The 20,497-nt window shown below is 43.0% G+C and overlaps 1 protein-coding gene across 8 annotated transcripts in view; it reads right to left on the minus strand.

Annotated features, from left to right (window-relative positions):
* The window catches only part of amph (amphiphysin), a 127,748-nt gene that overhangs the window by 30,241 nt on the left and 77,010 nt on the right, over positions 1–20,497 (minus strand). For 3 of the 8 annotated variants that reach the window (XM_071362610.1, XM_071362607.1, XM_071362605.1), the window contains exons 9-16: positions 13,328–13,410; positions 9,919–10,057; positions 7,724–7,840; positions 4,521–4,622; positions 4,300–4,323; positions 3,700–3,723; positions 2,888–3,334; positions 1,351–1,383 (exon numbers count right to left, since the gene is read on the minus strand). In XM_071362610.1, the coding sequence (XP_071218711.1) occupies positions 1,351–1,383; positions 2,888–3,334; positions 3,700–3,723; positions 4,300–4,323; positions 4,521–4,622; positions 7,724–7,840; positions 9,919–10,057; positions 13,328–13,410 (969 nt within the window). The remainder of the gene's footprint in view (positions 1–1,350; positions 1,384–2,887; positions 3,335–3,699; positions 3,724–4,299; positions 4,324–4,520; positions 4,623–7,723; positions 7,841–9,918; positions 10,058–13,327; positions 13,411–20,497) is intronic. The other 5 variants (XM_071362612.1, XM_071362606.1, XM_071362609.1 and 2 more) reach the window with 4 other exon arrangements.

Genomic DNA, 20,497 nt, shown 5'->3' on the forward strand with positions numbered 1-20,497 from the left:
AATATGGAGTTGGTCCACCCTTTGCTGCTATAACATCCTCCACTCTTCTGGGAAGGCTATCCACTAGATGTTGGAACATTGCTGCGGGGACTTGCTTCCATTCAGCCACAAGAACATTAGTGACGTCGGGCACTGATGTTGGGCGATTAGGCGTGGCTTGCTGTTGGCGTTCCAATTCATCCCAAAGGTGTTCGATGGGGTTGAGGTCAGGGCTCTGTGCAGGCCAGTCAAGTTCTTCAACACTGATCTTGACAAACCATTTCTGTATGGACCTCTATTTTGTGCACAGGGACATTGTCATGCTGAAACAGGAAAGGGCCTTCCTCAAACTGTTGCCACAAAGTTGGAAGCACAGAATCGTCTAGACTGTCATTGTATGCTGTGGAGTTAAGATTTCCCTTCACTGGAACTAGCCTCAGACCATTATTCCTCCTCCACCAAACTTTACAGTTGGCACTATGCATTGGGGCAGGTAGCGTTCTCCTGGCTTCCGCCAAACCCAGATTCGTCCGTCAGACTGCCAGATGGTGAAGCGTGATTAATCACTCCAGAGAACACGTCCAATGTTGGCAAGCTTTACACCACTCCAGCCAACGCTTGGCAACACACATGGTGATCTTAGGCTTGTGTGGGGCTGGTCGGCCATGGTAACCCATTTCATGAAGCTCCCGTCGAACAGTTCTTGTGCTGAAGTTGCTTCCAGAGACAGTTTGGAACTCGGTAATGAGTGATGCAACCGAAGACAGATGATTTTGACGCGCTACGTGCTTCGTGAGCTTGTGTGACCAACCACTTCGCGGCTGAGCTGTTGTTGCTCCTAGACGTTTCCACTTCACAATAACAGCACTTACAGTTGACCGGGGCAGCTCTAGTAAGGCAGATATTTTACGAACTGACTTTTGGAAAGGTGGCATGCCACGTTGAAAGTCACTGAGCTCTTCTGTAAGGCCATTCTACTGCAAATGTTTGTCTATGGAGATTGCATGACTGTGTCCTCGATTTTAAACAGCTGTCAGCAACGGGTGTGACTGAAATAGCCAAATCCACTAATTGAAGGGGTGTCCACATACTTTTGTGTATGTATAGTGTATAATATTTATGGTCAGTTTTAAGTAATTCCATTCACAGGATGAAATACAAAAAAATACCTGACACAAATGGAGATTATCTTAATCTCCTCCTAATGTTCTGTTGCAACTGATCCAACTTGATCTTTCCTGTCCTCTACCATATTATATTTTTGTTTTTCTAATGACAAAGCATCTGCTCTAACTAACAAGGCAGTGATGAATCCTTTTCTCAATATCATCTTGTGATCATTAAAATAGAAATTTGGTCGCGACTAATTACCTGGGGAAATCCGTTAAATGCATTGTTGGTCACCTAAATCAAATCACAGACACACAATTAGTATTGGAGGCTTTTGGCATGACTGCTTTGAAATGTGTTTTAATTATGCGGCAAGTGATGGAATGTTTTTTGTAAAATTGACAAAGTGGAACCGACAAGCAGACAAGCAAGCAGAGGAGAGAGAGGAGAAGAGGGCTGGGATTCTGTGGCGCTGCAGGATCCAGGTAGGGTTGCGGGACAGCACTTTTTATTTTATTATTTGTACATCTGTGGGAGGGAAAATAAGGAAGAGGGGATTCTGTTTGCTCTAGACTACTCTACGCTATTCTCTACGTAGAGGGGGGAGGAAGTCAGGTACCTCTTCCTTCTCTGTATCTATCTCTTGGTACAACTTTCCGTATCTCCTGTTCGCGACCTCGTCTTCGGACAGGTCCGAGTTTTCAGGCTCTTTGTGAGCTCGGGAGACGACTCCTTCCTTAGCTACTGCTTCGCTTCTTGGCCCGGGAAAGGAGGCGAAGAGGTCCTCTGCCTGGCTGCCGTCACCCCCTGAGGAGAAGAAGCCACTGCTGTCGCTGACTTCCTGCCAGGACCCGCTGTCAGTGGTGGTGCCCCCTGTCTCTGCGGAGGGAGCGGGGAAACCTGCCCACTGGACTGAACCATTGTTAGCGAAAGGGTCTGCCGCCCACCCTGCCCCACCTTCCCCGGTCGTCTCTGCGAATGGATCTGTCGCAAATCTAACTTCCCCACCTCCCCCTTGAGTTACGGCAAAGGGAACAGACTCGAATCCCCCTCCCAGATGAGTTTCCGCAAAAGGATCAGACGCAAAATCCCCTCCCCCGCCTTCCATCTGAGTCGCCGCAAAAGGATCTGAGGCAAATCCCCCAGGTGTCTCTGCAAAGAGGTCAGACTCAAAACCACCTTCCCCAGGGATCTCCACAAAAGGATCGGTCCCAAAATGGATCACCTGTTCACCGGTTGAGCCCTGTTCTGGGACACTGGTTGGATCCGCAAATGCTGTTCCTGTTTCGGCAGACTGCATTGGTGCCTGTTCTATTGGTTGGGCCCAGTCCGCTGCGAACCCTGTATCGCTTTCCAGAGCCTTCTCCTCCTGTAAGGGGGTGGCCCGATCACTTGAAGCCCAGTCTGTGAAGCCTCTCTGGGCTGTGCTACGGTCTGTGAGACCCTGGTCTGCGGCGGAGTCCAGTTCATCGTCAGTGCTGGCCCATCCTCCGTTCTGCCCCACTGAGTCCCCCCACTCCTCCGTCGTCTCATATTCTGAGCCGAAACCTTCTCTGCCGCCCGGCTGAAACAGGTACAGGCCATGCTCGCTGCCTTCAGGGGTGTCCTCAATCACCTGGCCATGCTCGTTGGTGATGCGCAGGCCCGGTGTGGATTTGCGACGATCTCTCCAACCTGCCTCGTCTCCCTCTGAATCTGCCTGACCTGCTCCCCACCCTGCCTCCCATCCCTCTCCTGACCCTGCCTCCCCTTTCCCTGCCTCCCCTGCCTCTCCCGCTTCCCATCCCCATGACCTTGCCTCTGTTGGCCCCTGCCCCGGCTCCTGCTGGGCCTGCTGGTCGCCCCCCACTGCACAAGGATCACAGTTGGGGGTAAGTTGGGGGTTGGGATCCCAGCCGCTAACCTCGTCTCCAGCTGCGGCCGTTTCGGCCCCCTGCGGCTGCTCTGCTGCTGCTGCCTCCCCTGCCTCCCCGCCCCAGCCGTCCGCTGCAGGCCAGCCTTGGGCCTCGTCCTGCCCTGTGGTCGCTGGAACCTCGCCGGCTGCCGCCTCGGTGGCAGACGGGACAGAGTCTCCTTTTGCCGGGGCCGAGCCGAAGTCAGCGGCCCAGTCTGTGGCGAAGTTGGGGTCTCCCGCCTGCTCGGGGAATGCGGGGAACCCAGGGTTAAAGTCGGCAGTGTTCGGGGCCTCGCCACCGCCTCCCCCATCCTCCTCCACACCCACAGTACTCATAGACCCAGAATCCGTCTGGAAGGACCAAGCCGGTGCGTGAAGGTAAGGTAAAGAGAGCACAGAGAGTGTTTATCACAAGAGGACAGAGGGAGAAAGTGAAATCATTGACAGAGGTAAAGAAAGAAGACAAGGCATAGACACAAAAGAAGACAATTGTGACTGTGGATTGTGGCTAATGGAGTGGTCTGTGGTGGAGTCTAGTGAACAGTTCTGGATTGTGACGAAAAGAGTGAAAAACATACAGGTATCAAACAACTGGCTTGATGACAGGTACGACCAGAGGTCACAGATATTAACATTTTTAAATCAAGGCATGTAAATATTTTCCGAAAGTGATTTTGATTGGGGATTTGGAAGTCAGGTGTGGATGTATTACGTACAGGCTGTGCAGGTTCAGCATTTCCCTGGGGAAAAAAATATTTGTATTTAATGTCAGATTCATCAGTATACTACTGTAAAAGTAGTATACTACTTTTTTATCAATAAGAACGAAGTTAAATATAACTGTCATTCATCGTTACACATACAAACTGTAATAAAAATATACATGGAGCAGCATAAGAATAAGACAGGGGCAAGTTAATTGCTTGGAACTTAACTTGCTATTTGGTAGTCTTAAATACTGTTGCATGGGAGAAAACACATTTGGCATAACAAAAGCCACAAAATGGCTACTTTGTTTTTATTTAGTCTACAGAGCATGCAGATCACCATGCCAATCAAAGCTAGTAGAGGTCAGGATTCCTACGTGTTGAGACTGAGGGTTTTTCTTAATTTTCCACTTGATTGAACCACTTTAATAAGGATCAGTGCTAAACGGGGACATGTAAAATGGATTGTAGTCTTGTATTTTTCTCTACCATATCTAGCTATAATATATTATTATAGCGTATTGTAACTAACTAATGACTATCTCATACATCAAGGTTATAAATCCCATCAAGCAACCAATCAATCAAGGACAACATTACTGTACTTACTGTCCACAAATCCCAGGGTAGTTGCTGTGGAACAAAACACGTGATTATTCACTATGAATGAAGAGCACTTATGTGCTCTATTGGTGTGCACGTATATTACTAGAGAGATCAGAGATAAACACTATCTAGTGTACAGAAACATTTGAAGCTGAATACAAGATACATTTAAGACGGATAACATAGCATTATGGTATAATAGATGAAAATGGAGATAAATGGACCTGTGTTATGGGTGGTGCAGCCTGTCCGATAGTGGTGTTGCCGTCAGGCTTGAATGGATCAAAGTCCAGATCCAGGAGAGATTCTCCGGGTCTTTCATTTGGCTGCAAATAAAAGAATTCAAGCCTTGGTTGAGTTAACAGCTCTCTAACACAACCGTACTGAAAGGCTGAACATTTGAGATCGGGAGCAGTATCTATCATACATCTCAGAATAGGAGTGCTGTCTTTGTAATCTCATTAATTTTGATCTGAAAGGCAAAACTGATCCTAGAACAGCACTCCTACTTTGAGAGGCTTTCATATGGCCCCAGGTTTGTAGTTTATAAGGGATTTGTAATCTTGACGGCACTCTCTTCATAAACCCTTGGCCCCTCTACTTTATAACAATACATGTTTAATATATCCCACTCCCACTGGTGGAAAACCTGCAAACACTGTGGCCCACCAGGACCAGAAGCAAACAGTACTGTAATAGATGGAATAATACAGGGCGTGCTAGTGGAGACCTCTGCGTCTCAGGTAGTTGTGGAGAGTAGTTTAGTGCCCAGTTTGAATACTTTGAAAAAGCCAGATAGTTGCATGCACAAAGCCAAGTAGACACACAAAAGAAGACAACTGTGACTTGTGGCTATTGAAGTGGTCTGTTGTGGAGTCTACTGAACAGTTCAGGGCCCGTTTCCCAAAAACATCTTAAGGCTAAGTCCATCGTTAGAACCTTCGTAGGAGCATCGTTAAATCTTTTTAGCTGTTTCCCAAAACCATAGTTACTAAAGTTGCACTTGAACATGTTAGTTATTTACCGACCGCCTCAGACCATTCTTAGAATAGCTAAGCGTGTCGTTAGATGCGTTTTTCCCTACCGCGTCACTTTATACACAGAAGAGCACCGCTAAACATACAACACATGACTAAAAGTATGTGGACACCTGGTCGTCGAACATCTAATTCCAAAATTATGGCCGTCAATATGGAGTTGGTCCCCTTTTTGCTGCTATAACAGCCTCCACTCTTCTGGGAAGGCTTTCCACTAGATGTTGGAACATTGCTGCGGGGACTCGCTTCCATTCAGCCACAAGCGCATTAGTGAGGTCGGGCACTGACGTTGGGCAATTAGGCCCGAATTGCAGTCGGTGTTCCAATTAAGGCTGTGAAGGTCACGAAATGTCATCAGCCAGTGACTGTCAAGCAAATAACTGTCAGTCTCTTAATGAACATAAATACATTTAGCATCTCCTGGCGTCCACACATTGCATCAGTGCCTTGTAGGCTGACCAATTCTGAGGTGCATATTGAAGATATTGGAAGAACTGTCCACATTTACTTTTCGTCAGCCAGCAAGATGAGTAGGCCTTACGAACAGCAAAAGCACTAGCCTATGTCAATCTACTATCCACATAGTACAAAGGTCAACCTATTCTATTCTGTGCGAGAAGTAAAAATTCCAAACATAGTCTGGGACAGTTGTGGGATGCGATAGATTTCAAATTAATACAACCACTAGCATCAAAAAACTTTTTAAACCAATGTTGATTAACTATTAGGCTATTTCTTCACATTATAAGTGCAGAAATGTGCACACTGCAGTAGGCTATAAGCACGAATGTTCCATTAGCAGGAAAACACCATTATCAAAAGTGACCACAAATGTGATTATGCATGTAATGCTTTAATTATAACGGTGCATTTTTAATGGTGAAATTATTTCCCCCAAACTTGAAACTCACGCACTGCTTATGTATCCCAGTTAGGCTTTACACCCCAAGTGGATTAATGTGCTTAATTTTAAGAAGTTATTTGGCCACTTTAGTTGTGATACAAACCTTATTAAAACATATAGGCCTATGGGCTAGGCGAAATGACTATGATTCATGTCATCTATGCATTTAAATAGCGAATGGAGGACGCTTTTCCCGTGGTTTATTTTTAGGAAAGTTTAGAAATAAATATAGTAGGCCTAGCCTATAGAAAGCTGATCCTCCTATTTTCAGTAGAGGTCCTCGTTAAAGTCCCGTAGATCACTTCATTATTCCCTTTTTGTTTACAAAGCTCTAATACACAAACTTCCCGACTACCTAACTTCGTTGTTGAAGTATAAAAACACGAGTTACCAAATCGGTTCACAGGTTTGGTTAACTCTTGAGGATCCTCAGGTCTCCACTGAATTAGATAAATTCCACGTTCAGTTTTAATGCACCTCACTGCTGGAGCAATATGCAGAACTCATTACAATTAGATGTTCTGGTGCCGCTTGGGTAGTTTAAGGTGTTCAATTGAGGACGTAGTAGCTGAGGACTAACTGTTTCCATAAATGTTGTATTTTGTATTGATTGCTGTTTGGTTTTACATTGTATTGGTTGTTGTATTGTGGTGATCAGTAAACCCTTGGGAATGAGACCCTGTTCTCAATGGGTTTTCCCTGAATAAATATAGAATAATAATAATATACATTTATTAAAAAACGAGATGACTGCATTAAAAGATACATAGCCTACCTCCAGTAGAGGCTACATAGGCCTATATATGTAAATGATATTGAAATAATCAATAAAATTTTCATTCAATTGAGTTTTATTTTGCTATTTGGCTACTGTCTATAATTTTTGCCTGAATATATTTCATGTTGTGTAGCCTAACAGGTGCGCAATGATGTGCCAAATCTTGATTGAGTGCATTATTATAGGGTAAGCATTAGAATAAGCCGTCTAAATATTTGCAGCCAATAGGTGATAATTCCTCTCTAGGAGCTGATCCGTCATCAGTATTGTGAAATAATTCAAATATTAAGGTAAGTTTTGAATGGAGAAAGCTGATCCGAGAGCAGCGTCAATACGTCAATAACGCACTTAGCGAACCTTCTCTCTGTGTGGTGTTGTGGGAAACGCATGTTACATCTTTGGCCGTTGCAGGAAAGATGCATCGTTAAAACACTCGTAAGACTAAGTTCTATCGCTATCAGGAAACCGGGCCCTGGATTGTGATGAAAACGCTCTCTCTAGGGTCATCTAGACAGATAGTAGTGGAACTATCTGTCTAGATGACCCTAGAGAGAGCGTTTTCATCACAATCCAGGGCCCGGTTTCCTGATAGCGATAGAACTTAGTCTTAGCTTTCACGAATACAATCATGTCAATGCATGTCCAAGGAAAGGAGGGCATAAGAATCCCTTGTTAAAATGGTCAAATAGGACCCAGGATGTGACTGACCTGCGAGGGCGTAGCCGCGGGTAAGAACTGGCCCCCAAACAGGTCGATTATCTGCTCCTGGTGCAGCTCCTTGGTCGGGGTCTTGGGTGGCGGGGGCACTGGCGGTCCCTTTTTGAACTGGGGAGGTGGAGAAGGGTGCCAGAAGCATTAGAGTTTTGGTGTTGGGTACCATAGATATCCTATGAAGTGTTCTAAAAGTGTTCTATTTAGTTCCGTGGTGGATACATTCTTGGGGTTGCTAATGCCACTCCATGTCAGACATACTGCAATTCACTGATTCACCTGTATCTCACATCATAATTGACTGTGCTGTACATGTATTCAACATGTGACTATACCATGTCGATGTAGACAATCATAGGAGAGTGACAAGATTTGTTTATAACCACTGAACCTTATACAACTTGCTCATTGGACAATGTTTTACAGATATATATGTATGACTTGCATGAGTACTTAAAGAGGTTAATGGAGAATTTGGTTGCCAAGGCAATAGCAGTAAAGGAAAGCTTCCCACATTATCTGTTGCTCAGGGAATTTCCATGGCATTACAAATAAAATGGGCTCACAGAACATATCCATTTTATCTTATGTGAATATATGAACTATAATTGACTGTAGTAAGTAAACTGTATACATTCTGGTTTGTTTTAATCAGAATATGAACAATGGTTAGATAACCATGAAGTAGATACTGTAGTGTAGTAGTACCTCTGAATGCCTTAGGAAACACGGATAGGTGAACACGCTAATGCTAAATATGTCTACTACTCATACTAGTCAGGGATCTACAAACTAAATGTGACATGCTAACTTACCATGGCACATCACATGCAATGTGCAGGGAAAGAGACAAAGCCAAGGACAGGTGAACATGAGAAGACAACTAACAATCGTTACCAAAAAAACTGTGCTGTGTTCAAATTTGATTCGGGAAATACAGGCAATGTTTGATTGGATTGGTCCTTGTAGAGTTAAAATTTGTTTAAATTAATATTCAAAAGTAGTCAGGTGTGGAAAACAGAAACTATACATCAAAGCCCCAAAAAATGTTGGTACAACTGCAAAATAATTGTTGTACAAAATAAATGTTAGTCTGGTGGTGGTGTATGTATCGTAGAACCGTCGATGCACAGAGAGTTCTGCAGTCTATACAGTGCCTTCGGAGAGTGCTTAGACCACTTGACTTTTCCCACATTTTGTTACGTTACAGCCTTATTCTAAAACAGATTTTTGAAAAAAATCCTCATCAATCTACACACAATACCCCATAATGACAAAGCGAAAACAGGTTTTTAGAAAATAAATCAGAAATAATTTATAAAATAAAAAACCCAGGAAATATCACATTTACATAAGTATTCAGACCCTTTACTCAGTACTTTGTTGAAGCACCTTTAGCAGCGATTTGTGACAGAAAAATTACGTATTTACCTGGTTTGTTTGATATTAATAGTTAGCAATTAATACTTAACAAATAGGAAGACATTTCTGTCTGATTGCTCAGGATTCTTAAAATGTTATTTTTTTTTAGAATAGTGCTGTAATGGGATTTTTTTTTGAAAAAGACAAGGCGTCTGAACACTTTCCGAAGGCACTGTTCTCTATGTTGGCATCCAAGAACAACAATATTGTTGGCATCCAAGACAACAAGTGCATTTAAGTCTGGCATTTGGGAAACAAAAATCTGGGAAATAAGAGTCGTAACAAGTCAATGTGATCTCAAACTGCCTCTACAACTACAGTGGGTTAAAAAAAAAATCTGATTCTCAAATAAACAGGCTATCATTGATTAGTTTGACTTAACATTTTACTATCTCTTCTTGAACCAGAATTAGCTGGAGATTAATATAAACTACTGAACAGGTGTTTGGTTAGCATACGTCAAAGGAACACTCGCGGTGGTGTAACTGGACATGGATAGTGTACAACTGAGTAAACTAGAGCGTCACACAGTATACTGAAATACTTTGGTCTGGCGCTACATGCGTTTGGTTAGAGCATGTTACCAACAGGGGTGGACTTTGTTGATCTAGCCGATGGAAAACACACGATTCAACTAATCAGCCAATCATAAAAGCTTTGATTAGCTGAACCAGGTGTGCTAGTGCTAGGGTGGAACAAATACCTGCATCCAGGACTGAAGTAGGAGATTCCTGTGGCTGTTAATAGGAGTGTATTGGGGTAAGGCATACCTGGCCTGAAGGAGATTTGGGCCGGGGCGGGCCGGGAGAGGCAGGCGCCAGCATGTGGTTAGGAGTGTCCACTGGGCTCTCGTCACTGTCGCTGTCCGGTGGCGAGGGGGCCCGAGAGAGTCGCAAAGGTCCTGAATCACTGAGGTAAAGAGGATCAAAAAATTAAGATATGTATTTTTTTACTCATTAACACACACAACAGGAGAAAGGCTAACTCAAGGAATATGGCTTGTCTACATTTGTGGTGTGAGGGGGGGAAAGCTATTATTGTCATTTAAATGAAACGTGAAAAGTGCACAATGGTGAGGGTGCAAATGCTGGGATTAAACTGGGATATGATATGCTATTTATGTAATTATACTCGAACTCGCTGTCCCCAGACAGACACATAGAAAGCAGCTATTTGGTTCATTTGAAAAGTTTAAATTAAAATACATTTAAATGTTGCACATGTGAGAAGCATTCCCTGTGCACATAATCCTTTGGATGTTGGGTTGCAATTTGTATTTTAAATCAATCAACATACTGGAATGAGGTTAAATAGAATACATTATCCAAGGACTACTGGAATTGGGTGTGGACCTTCTAATTGTGACCCCTGGGAATCAACACAAGATCAATGTTAACAAATGAGCTAATGCTAATAGGTTTGTCAAAGAGGTTTAAAATAAATAAATATTTTACTTTGATTTTACCAGGTTAGTCTCATTGAGATTAAACATCTATTTTTTAAGAGAGACCTGGACAGAAAAGCAAATAAAGATGTTTATATTGTCACATACACCGGATAGGTGCATTGAAATGTGTTGTTTTACAAGGTCAGCCATAGTAGTACGGCACTCCGGGAGCAAATTAGGGTTAAGTGCCTTGCTCAAGGGCACATCTGATCCAGAGAATGTTTGGGATGCTCTGGATTGACGTGTACGACAGCGTGTTCCAGTTCCCGCCAATATCCAGCAACTTCGCACAGCCATTGAAAAGGAGTGGGATAACATTCCACAGGCCACAATCAACAGCCTGATCAAATCTATGGGAAGGAGATGTGTCGCGCTGCATGAGGCAAATGGTGGTCACACCAGATATTCTGATCCACACCCTTAAGTGTTTTTTAACGTATCTGTGACAAACAGATGGATATCTGTACTCCCAGTCGTGTGAAATCCATAGATTAGGGCCTAATTCATTTATATCAATTGACTGATTTCCTTATATATATATTTTTTTTTTTTACCTATATTTTGACAGGGAAGACATTATTATTGAGACATCGGTCTCTTTTCCAAATGTGCCCTGTATAATACAATATAAAAATACACATTATACACAAAATAAATATATCTACACATTAAAATACAAAACCACAAATAAAACTTTGTAAGCACAAATAAAACATCACAAATCACCCAGAAAACATTCATCCACAAATAAGTTCCCAATCAATACTTTAAAATAGCCAGAATGGCACCAGGACATCAAGATGAAATGTATTTAGAATTTTGTTCCAGCAATACGGTGCAATAAAACTAAAAGCGGATTTACCTAGCTCGGTACAGACCCTAGGAACCTCAAGGAACCAATCCTGTAAATGGATTAGGCAACTCAGGTGTCTATACTTCAACAGCAAAGTTAGATGGAAGTTTATGAAGTAGGGCGTAGGGAGTAATGTAGAGATCTATGGGTCTTTAGTCCAGACAACCTTTTCTGCTTCCTACTGCTTAGAGAAAGGCATCTGTTTCTGTAGAAAAAGACAAATTTAAATCTTAGCTTCTTAACCAGCTCATCTACAGTGCATTTGGAAAGTATTCAGACCCTTTGACTTTTTACACACTTTGTTATGTTACAGCCTTATACTAAAATGTATTAAATTGGTGCAGCGGTCTAAGGCACTGCCTTTCAGTGCTAGAGGTGTCACTACAGACACCCTGGTTCGAATTCAGGCTCTATCACAATCGGACATGAGTGGGAGTCCCATAGGGCGGCACACAATTGGCCCAGAGTCGTCCGTCATTGTAAATACTGACTTGCCTAGTTAAAAGAAAAGATTAAGATGGGCAAAAGAACACAGAGAATGGACAGAGGAACTCCACCTAGAAGGCTAGCATCCTGGAGTCGCCTCTTCACTGTTGACGTTGAGACTGGTGTTTTGCGGGTACTATTTAATGAAGCTGCTAGTTTAGGACTTGTGAGGCGTCTGTTTCTCAAACTAGACACTCTAATGTACTTGTCCTCTTGCTCAGTTGTGCACCGGGCCTCTCTTTCTATTCTGGTTAGAGCCTGTTTGCGCTGTTCTGTGAAGGGAGTAGTGCACAGCGTTGTACGAGATCTTCAGTTTCTTGGCAATTTCTCGCATGGAATAGCCTTCATTTCTCAGAACAAGAATAGACTGACGAGTTTCATAAGTAAGGTCTTTGTTTCATAAGAAAGGTCTTTGTTTCTGGCCATTTTGAGCCTGTAATCGAACCCACAAACGCTGATGCTCCAGATACTCAACTAGTCTAAAGAAGGCCAGTTTTATTGATTCTTTAATCAGGACAACAGTTTTCAGCTGTGCTAACATAATTGAAAAAGGGTTTTCTAATGATCAATTAGCCTTTTAAAATGATAAACTTGGATTAGCTAACACAACGTGCCGTTGGAACACAGGAGTGATGGTTGCTGATAATGGGCCTCTGTACGCCTATGTAGATATTCCATTAACAATCAGCCGTTTCCAGCTACAATAGTCATTTACAACATTAACAATGTCTACATTGTAGTTCTGATCATTTCAAAAATGTCAAAAACAAGTACATTTCTAAGTGACCCCAAACCTTTGAACGGTAGCGTAAATATATATTTTTTAATGTGAATCACATTTTTATTTGGCGTACCTCGACGGCATTGCGCGTACCCTGTTCTCCAGTTTGGGAATACCTGCTGTAGAGCATCTTTTGTTTCCATAAAGAGTTCAAATTGTCAATATAAGTTATGCCAACAGAGTGGCACTAGTCTTTAAGCCAGATATGAAGTGCTAAGAGCCTGTTGAACCTTTCACAGCCGTGACCCTGCAACGTCATGGGACCAGAGATAATCGTCTGCTTTTCAGAGCCTTTTAGGGTGTTAAACAGCTCAATAAAATCCTGTTTCTTGAGCTCCGCTCTTTTTGATATAATTTGATCTCCCACATGCACTACAACAGCCCTTGGCTCTAGTATGTATAAGCTGGAAGTAGAAACCTAAGTGTTGTTGTCCATTAGTTTACTCCAATTAGGGGAGGGGTGGTAGGGTTAGGGTAAAATAATAAAGAAGGAAAATATATATATTTTTTGAAGAGAAAAAAATGTGTGGTTTTGGAAATGATGCAGACAAAACATTGATAGAACGCATAATCTATCTGCAAAATTAAAGCTGACGTATAGAAACTGCTCACCTGGGCGCTCCCTGTATGGTGAACATTTTGTCAGAGTGTTGCTCTCCCAGCTTGGTCATCACTTCATACAGCTGCTTACAGAGCTACAACAGCCAGAAGAGAGAGATAGAGGAAAGAGAGAGACAAATGTTGATGTGATAAAAGTGTTAAAGTTAGAAAATCCACCTCCTTTCATTACATGTTAGCATGGGCCTCGCACATATCGCAATACCATATCAATATAATTGATATAAGGGGGGCCAGTTACCAATAGTGAAATACTACTTTTATCATAGTGCACCAATTCCGTTGCCTAGTTCCTTTCCTGTCCCATTCAGTCCAATCATAAACAACAGCCAGCAAAAAAAGTCTGTAACTACTAAATATCAGCATGAAGTAGTCACTGTTATTTATTATTTGTATGAACTTTTATTTATTCAGCTTAGCCCAATTGAGACCAAGGTCTCATTCCCAATGGTGCCCCGGATACAAACATTTTCTCAGAAACAGGATATTTTTTTTTTTTACATTACAGATTAAAAAAATAATAAAATAACCACAAGGTACAACCTCAATATCACCATTTTAACAAATAAACCACCACAATCAGTCAAAACAACTGCAATCCTCAATGAATTCCTTCAACACCAGAGTCCTAAACCGCCCTAGTGGCACCAGGAAATCAAGATGCAAGGAATTTTGTAGGTTATTCCAACAATGGGTGGCACTAAAACTAAACCAAATTTGTCGAGACCAGAGGGACCTCAAGAGTTATCCAATCCTGCGAGTGGGTTCGGTAGCTCATTCTTTTATACGTTAGCAATGCAGTTAGGAAAGTTGGAAGCTTGTGTATTAGAGCTTTGTAAACAAAAAGGGAATAATGAAGTGATCTACGGGACTTCAATGAGGACCAGCCAACCTTTTGATACAGGATGAAGTGATAAAACGAAGGGCACTATGGTAGACGGCATCAAAATGTTTAATAGTAGTGGCTGCTGCAATCTTGTAAATGGTGTCACTTGTAAATGGTGTCACAAGAACTGTCAGGAAAGTTGACTCTACAATCTGCTTCCTGCTACTTAGGGAGAGGCAAGATCCTTTTCTAAAAAAGAAGCCCACTTTAAATCTTTGCTTTTTAACTAGCTCATCCATGTTCTTTAAACATTAAATCTTTGTCAATGTAGATGTCCAGAAATGTATAGGTGGGAACCCAATCAATGGGAGAACCATCCAATGATGGTTCTCCCATTGTGGCTCAGTGTGGCTCAGTTGGTAGAGCATGGCGCTTGCAACGCCAGGGTTGTGGGTTCATTCCCCACGGGGGGACCAGGATGAATATGTATGAACTTTCCAATTTGTAAGTCGCTCTGGATAAGAGCGTCTGCTAAATGACTTAAATGTAAATACGTCATTCATCTGAAACATATTTGCGAGAATTAGAGAACAACGTATATTTAGTCTTGCCCGCATTAAGTACAACTTTTAAACCAACCAAGGCAACAAAGTCACATAGCCTGGTCAACATTTGGGGCAATTGCAGACATAACAGTGTCATCTGCGTACACATGAATATTACACGTTTCAACAGATAGACCAATATTATGTATATAATTAGTAAAGAGAACAGGTCCCAGCACTGACCCCTGTGGTACACCTTTTGTAATATCCAGGAAACTAGACTTGACACCATCAGAAATCACGCACTCAGAGTCCCATCTGAGAGATTATTTTCAAACCACTTGCAAGAAGTCTGATCCAGGCCTATTTCAGTCATCCTTTGAATTAGAGTTTTGTATCTTAATGTGTATATTGTGTATTTTTATGTTTTTGTGTTGTGCTGGGCTCATTTGCAAAAGAGACTTTTGTCTCAATATGACATCCCTGTTGAAATAAAGGTTTTAAAAAATCCCATCTCCTTACTGGTTTTCACAAAGATACAGCCACACGTGGTTGCTTGAAAGACAAACGAGATACTAATTTGAAACTACAAACTAAAAATGAACTAGGTTTCCTTTTTATCTGTGGATTAATCATCTGAGTAAAGAAATACACACTTTTTTTATGAGCCAAGTCAAAATTCTACAAGAAAACAGCTAAGGGGACAATACATGATCAGGTAAAATAACAACTCAATGTTCATCTCCCAGGACAAACTGCTAGCAACAGCTATCTAGCTTTAAATGTCCACGAATGTTTTATGTGTGTTTTGACCTGTCCCCAAATTAATATAGTTGGTTCACAGTTGGTTTTGGTATTTTAACCTGCATGTCAGGATCTCGTCTGGTCGGGATTGACAAAATCAACATGCACACAATGGCCAGTGTAGCCATGGTGTCAGCCTCATACTACCATCCTGATCTTGGGAGCTTTCATAAATATTTGTAGGTATTTTCTGACTTTATTGAACAGAGAGAGAGGATGACAGTGGGGAAAGATAGAGAGAGGATGTGTCAAAGGGCAGTGTGCCGGATTCAAACATATGTCGACACCGTAGGCTGCGGCACAGACCGCTAGACCACCTTAGGCCACCTGCCCACTCCCCTCTGGACACAAACTCTCTTCCAACTTTCCTGTCTCTCTCTCTCACCGTCTCTATTCAATCAAATAAAAAAATGTTGGACGACACCACTCTACATTTTTTTCTTCTACATTTCTAGAGATATCATACAGTGACTAAGTCTCCGACTACCATCCTGATCTCGCGGATCCGTGTAGCTAAACATATGTATTAACAATGAAGGCTGTGGGCCGTATACCAACCCACGCCGACACAGTATGTGTTCTGGCGGCAGCGGCTAAACCACCCCAGGCTACATCTCTTTAGAAATCTTGACCCCAGAGACCTCTCCTATAATAGAGTATAAGCAACCGGTGACTCTGACTCATACTCAGAATCGGCAGATGCAGATCCTTCCAACAGTACACCTGTGCATCTTTTACATCCCGGTGCACTACAACATGGAAAATATGAAATATCCAAAGTCAGTATCAAAAACATGGACTTCATCTTGAGACACAAGTATCTTTTAAATTAATCTCGTGGACAGACGCACGCCAAATCACATTTTATTTGTCACATGCAACGAACACAAAAAGTTACCGGGAAATGCTTACTTAAAAGCCCTTAACCAACAATGCAGTTAAGAAAAATAAGAGTTAAGAAAATATTTACAAAATAAAATAAAAACTATAACGAGGCTATATACAGGGGTACCGGTACCGAGTCAATGTGAAGGGGTACAGGTAAGTCGAGGTAATTACGGTAATATGTACATGTAGGTAGGGGTAAAGTGACTATGCACAGACAATAAACAGGGAGTAGCGGGGGGTCAATACAAATAGTCCCAGGTAGCCATTTGATTAACTGTTCAGCAGTCTTATGGCTTGGGGGTAAAATCTGTAAAGGAGCCTTTTGGACCTATGTTTTTGCGCACCGGTACCGCTTGCCATGCGATAGCAGAGAGAACAATCTATGACTATGGTGGCAGGAGTCTTTGAATTTTTTGGGGGCCTTCCTCTGCCACCACCGGGTATAGAGGTCCTGGATGGCAGGAAGCTTGGCCCCAGTGATGTACTGGGATGTATGTACTACCCTCTGTAGCACCTTGTGTTCGGATGCCGAGCAGTTGCCATACCAGGTGGTGATGGAACCGGTCAGGATGCTCTTGATGGTGCAGCTGTAGAACCTTTTGAGGATCTGAGGCCCCATGTCAAATCTTTTCAGTCTCCTGAGGGGGAATAGGAGTTGTCGTGCCCTCTTCACGACCATCTTGGTGTGTTTGGACCATGCTAGTTTGTTGGTGGTGTGGACACCAAGGAACTTGAAGCTCTCGACCTGCTCCACTACAGCCCCGTCGATGAGAATGGTCCACGATCATTCCCTGTGTCTTGATCACATTGAGGGAGAGGTTGTTGTCCTGGCACCACACTGCCAAGTCTCTGACCTCCTCCCTATAGGCTGTCTCATCGTTGTCGGTGATCAGGCCAACCACCGTTGTGTCGTCGGAAAACTAAATGATGGTGTTGGAGTCGTGCTTGGCCATGCAGTTGTGGGTGAACCGGGTGTACAGGAGGGGACTAAGCACGCACCCCTGAGGGGCTCCGGTGTTGAAGATCAGCGTGGCAGATGTGTTGTTGCCTACCCTTACCACCCAGGGTCAGCCTATCAGGAAGACCAGGATCCAGTTGCAGAGGGAAGCGTTTAGTCCCAGGGTCCTTAGCTTAGTGATGAGCTTTGATGGCACTATGGTGTTGAATGCTGAGCTGTAGTCAATGAACAGCATTCTCACATAAGTGTTATTTTTGTCCATGTGGGAAAGGGCAGTGTGGAGTGCAATAGAGATTGCATCATCTGTGGATCTGTTGGGGTGTTATGCGAATTGGAGTGGGTCTAAGGTTTCTGGGATGATGGTGTTGATGTGAGCCATGACCAGCCTTTCAAAGCACGTCATGGCTACAGACGTTAGTGCTACGGGTCGGTAGGTCTTTAGACATGTTACCTTGGCATTCTTGGGCACAGGGACTATGGTGGTCTGCTTGAAACATGTAGGTATTACAGACTTAGTCTGGGACAGGCTGAAAATATCAGTGAGTACACTTGCCAGTTGGTCAGCGCATGCTCTGAGTACACGTCCTGGTAATCCGTCTGGCCCTGTGACCTTGTAAATGTTGATCTGTCTAACCCTCCTGTTATGTTCGTTTCATGTTAATTAATTCTGTGTTCCCGGTCCAAAATGACCGCCCCATTATAGCTGATTATAAATAAATAATAATACATATATTTTCACCTAATGTTGTGTTGTGTAAATACAAATAAATCAGGGTTGTGGTCAATTCCAATTGAAGGTAGTCAATTCAGGAAGTGATTTAAATGTAAAATTCAGAAATGGAAAAACTTTTGAAATAAATAGCTCCTACTTTTCAGTTTATTCAGATGACATAAAAAAATACTATTGAATTGTAATTTCAGTTCTCTTCCTGAATGAACTGCCTTTCAATTGAATTGACCCTACCCTCAGCGGGTCGGTGCGAACCAAATGCATTCTTACAAGGAGACACTCTATCTTCACTCCACATTTACTGGATTGGTTGACCGGTGCAGAAGGATTAGAAAGAAAGAAAAGCAATCACAAGCGTTTATTTTACATCTGCGACTTTAGGTTAAATTGACTCAAACCTTGAAGTAAACGAAAAATGAATTAATGAGGCACAATTTATACTTTTCCCTGCAGAGAGCAGTCTCGAACCAGAAGCAGCTAAAATGGATGTCTGTCACCGCAAATGTTGAACTTCGAGATAAAGATGTCAGGACACACACACACACCATGGGTGTAGTGAGGGTAGTGGGTAGTGAGGATAGGAATTGCGAGAGGCTATAGGGAATAGGGTACAATTTGGGACACAACAGAACTCATATTACATTTCCATTGCCTACAAAGAATAACGCTAAAAACAACAGCTCAAATGAGTAGTGTAAGATTAATACTTGGCCAAATGCAGCCAAGTCCCTTGACACACCTTAGTAACACAATGACCTTGATATTCACCAGTAATACTGCTGAATAGGCCTAATATATGGCAGTTACTGTAGTCCTTTCCCTAGACCTCAGTAAGAAAATTACAATATTACATAACAGTGCTGTCCCTGCTAGTTGGAAATGCTGTACCTTTGAACACAGGATAATAAGTGGGTAAGTGTGAGCGAATCATGTGCTGGCCTAAAGTTATTTCAGGAAGTGAAATAAAAATGTAACTCATGAATTTAAAACATCAAAATTGATGAGCATTTTCCTCAGTGCACTACATTAACTGAGTTGAAATAGCATTGAGCCAAACACAGATTGAGTCTGTAATACCAACATGTTTCAAGCAGACCACCATAGTCCCTGTGCCCAAGAACACAAAGGCAACCTGCCTAAATGACTACAGACCTGTAACACTCACGTCCGTAGCCATGAAGTGCTTTGAAAGGCTGGTAATGGCTCATATCAACACCATTATCCCAGAAACGTTAGACCCACTCCAATTTGCATACAGATCCACAGATGATGCCATCTCTATTGCACTCCACACTGCCTTTTCCCACCTGGACAAAAGGAACACTTATGTGAGAATGCTGTTCATTGACTACAGCTCAGCGTTCAACACCATCACTAAGCTAAGGATCCTGGGACTAAACGCCTCCCTCTGCAACTGGATCCTGGACTTCCTGACAGGCCACCCCCAGGTGGTGAGGGTAGGTAGCAACACATTTGCCACGCTGATCCTCAACACTGGAGCTCCCCAGGGGTGCGTGCTCAATCCCCTCCTGTACTCCCTGTTCAACCACGACTGCATGGCCAGGCACGACTCCAACACCATCATTAAGTTTGCAGCCGACACAACAGTGGTAGGCCTGATCACCGACAACGACGAGACAGCCCATAGGGAGGAGGTCAGAGACCTGGCCGGGTGGTGCCAGAATAACAACCTATCCCTCAACGTAACCAAGACTAAGGAGATGATTGTGGACTACAGGAAAAGGAGGACCGAGCACGCCCCCATTCTCATCCACGGGGCTGTAGTGGAGCAGGTTGAGAGCTTCAAGTTCCTTGGTGTCCACATCAACAACAAACTAGAATGGTCCAAACACACCAAGACAGTCGTGATGAGGGCACGACAAAGCTTAATCCCCCTCAGGAAACGAAAAAGATTTGGCATGGGTCCTGAGATCCTCAAAAGGTTCTACAGCTGCAATATCGAGAGCATCCTGACTGGTTGCATCACTGCCTGGTACGGCAATTGCTCGGCCTTCGACCGCAAGGTGCGTACGGCCCAGTACATCCCTAAGCTACCTGCCATCCAGGACCTCTACACCAGGCGGTGTCAGAGGAAGGCCCTGAAAATTGTCAAATACCCCAGCCACCCCAGTCATAGACTGTTCTCTCTACTACCGCATGGCAAGCGCTACTGGAGTGCCAAGTCTAGGACAAAAAGGCTTCTCAACAGTTTTTACCCCCAAGCCATAAGACTCCTGAACAGGTAATCAAATGGCTACCTGGACTATTTGCATTGTGTGCCCCCCCCTAAGATTAAGATTTGTTTATTTGCATAAAGCGGGAAAAGGTTACAAAAGTATCTCTAAAGGCCTTGATATTCATCAGTCCACGGTAAGACAAATTGTCTATAAATGGAGAAAGTTCATCACTGTGC

Source organism: Salvelinus alpinus, chromosome 23 (genome assembly GCF_045679555.1).
Source record: "Salvelinus alpinus chromosome 23, SLU_Salpinus.1, whole genome shotgun sequence".
Lineage (NCBI taxonomy): Eukaryota > Metazoa > Chordata > Actinopteri > Salmoniformes > Salmonidae > Salvelinus > Salvelinus alpinus.